The sequence below is a fragment of the Myotis lucifugus genome, unplaced genomic scaffold, assembly GCF_000147115.1.
Source record: "Myotis lucifugus unplaced genomic scaffold, Myoluc2.0 scaffold_505, whole genome shotgun sequence".
Lineage (NCBI taxonomy): Eukaryota > Metazoa > Chordata > Mammalia > Chiroptera > Vespertilionidae > Myotis > Myotis lucifugus.
In genome coordinates, this window is record NW_005871553.1 from 462565 (window position 1) to 464857 (window position 2293).

The 2293-nt window shown below is 39.8% G+C and overlaps 1 protein-coding gene across 2 annotated transcripts in view; it reads left to right on the forward strand.

Moving 5' to 3' along the window:
• The window catches only part of RSPH3 (radial spoke head 3 homolog), a 14145-nt gene extending 12652 nt beyond the window's left edge, over positions 1 to 1493 (forward strand). For both annotated transcript variants that reach the window (XM_006103763.3, XM_023744988.1), the window contains exons 7-8: positions 566 to 652; positions 1063 to 1493. In XM_006103763.3, coding sequence (XP_006103825.1) covers positions 566 to 652; positions 1063 to 1340 — 365 coding nt within the window. In that variant the 3' untranslated portion in view covers positions 1341 to 1493. The remainder of the gene's footprint in view (positions 1 to 565; positions 653 to 1062) is intronic.
• The last annotated feature ends 800 nt before the right edge of the window (positions 1494 to 2293 follow it).

Below are 2293 nucleotides of genomic sequence, written 5' to 3' on the forward strand. Positions count from 1 at the left end.
GTTTCTATCTCTCTCTCCCTCTCCCTTCCTAAAAAAATAAACATAAATAAAAGGCTTATACAGTAGGGGATTTCATTTCAGTTTGAACAGCTTTATCACTATGGAAACGCCCAGTTTATAGAGGCCTTCTTCTCAGATGCCCTCTGAACGGTACTCTTCGGAGTCTTGATCAGTAGCCATTGGCCCCAGGCTAAGGTGGGGGCGTGTTTTTCCAGGCATTGCTCAATCCCAGGTTGGCTCTGCATGTAGATTGCTCTTCTCCCAAGTCCACACCCCCTCCCACCCCCACCTCCTTACTCCATCTCAGATGCACCTGTAAAGCCAATTCTAAGGAAGGCCTCATAGTTTTGAAAATACTATTTCTACTGCAATAGACAGGAAATGGGCCAGTACATATAGAGAGAATATGGCAAAACTAATGCTGTGTGAGCCTATTTAACATTTTGTATTAAGAAAACAATTTTGACAATATTGACATTGTAACCTTAAGGGAAAAGCAGATTCTTCCTATCTATAATGATTCATAAAAATTACTTAATGATTACAATTAACTTTTTTATCGTAGATATTGAGCTCGGATTCCTTCCATGGCTAATGAACGAAGTTGACAAAACCATGGAGCACAGCATGGTGGGAAGGACAGTGCTTGACAGTAAGTTATTTTATTTAAAAGTCATCTCTCAAATTTTTCAGTAGAAAGAATAACAGAAGAAAGATGTTAGCTTTACAGTTTTTGTTCTTAATTTTTCAGTACATCAGTTATATTAATTAACCAGCATGCACATTTTTACCCTCAATATTATTTTTTATTCTTCTATACTTCAATCAGAATTCATCTCTCTTGTCGTTACTTTATGAGTGGTACCTTGTTAAAAAGGCATTGAGAATAACTCATACTCGATTCATTAAGCGGCTCAGAAAGGAAGAGCACTGGCCGTATAAAAGACCCTGCCATGGGGGAGGGCCGAGGTCTGGTAAATATTTTATGTGCATCCACACATCGGCATTATCACCACCAAAATACAAAAAATCACAGTGACTTCTGTACATACAATTTTTCAGTGTTGATTCGTGAAGTGGTTGAGAGGAGGCTGAACACGTATGAGCAAAAGGAGGACAAGCATCCGTTTCTGAAGCCCGAGGACGGGCCTGGTGGCCCTGGACCCACGAGAGACCCCGCGACGGGTGACGAATTCCAGGAGCAGAGGTCGCTCGCAAGCACAGATGCCCCATATGAGAAGCTAATAGAGGAGGAAGAGGAGGAAGAAGATCCGTTGGGACTGAGGAGATCCTTGGGGAGGGAAGAACAGTTTCAAGGCAGAGAATCCTGGGAGGGGTGAAACCAGCCTGCAGCCAACCAGCACTGCAAGCAATCAGGTAATGAGGGGGGTCCCTCAGGCTATGCAAATTATGTTGAATTTAGTCAACGTGTCTTTTTCTCTAATGGACTGGGCAAATCGAGTATGTTGAAATAAAACGAATAGTAAGTAAAATTTAAATACTTCATTTATTTAATAGTAGAATATCAAGAATCTATAAACTAATGAGAATTATGCTTATATACAGGCTTCCCATTATCACTATATATAACTAACATATTTTTCCTTAATCTTTCTAATTTGTGGGTTTTGGGTCTTTTTAGTAAATATGATCTATAATGTTAGACATCAGAGATGTCAGCCATTGAGCCTCCCTTCTCTGTAGCAGCTATTTTCAGCTGGTATGCCGAGGCACACCAGTGGGCTGCAAGAATTTCTTTTTAATTAATTTCAGAGAGAGGGGAAGGGGAGAGGGAGAAACATCGATGTGAAGAAGAACCATTGTACATACAATTGCCTCGTGTATATACCGGGACGGGGACTGAACCTGAAACCTAGGAAGTGCCCTGACCAAGAATCACACCTGCAGCTTTTGGGTGTAGGGGACGATGCTCTAGTCAACTGAGCCACCGGCCAGGGCAGACCTTTCAACTTTAGTACATACAAGTCTCATTAAAATATGGTCAGATATTATGAATTATGACAGTGCTATAGTATAGAGAATTCACAAAAATATCCTCAGGTGAGGATTAAAATATATATGTGTGTGTATATATATGTAGAGAGAGAGAGAGAGAGAGAGAGAGAGAGAGAAACAAAAGTAATTGAGACGTTCGGGCATTGTCCCTGTGAGAAAAAAAAACACAGAAATATGTTATATATTATCTGGAGAAAAAAATATTGAATGGAAACTTTAAATTTTCTCAAAGTTTATGAAGAATTTCTTCAAACACATGAACTATTTAGTGGTAAAT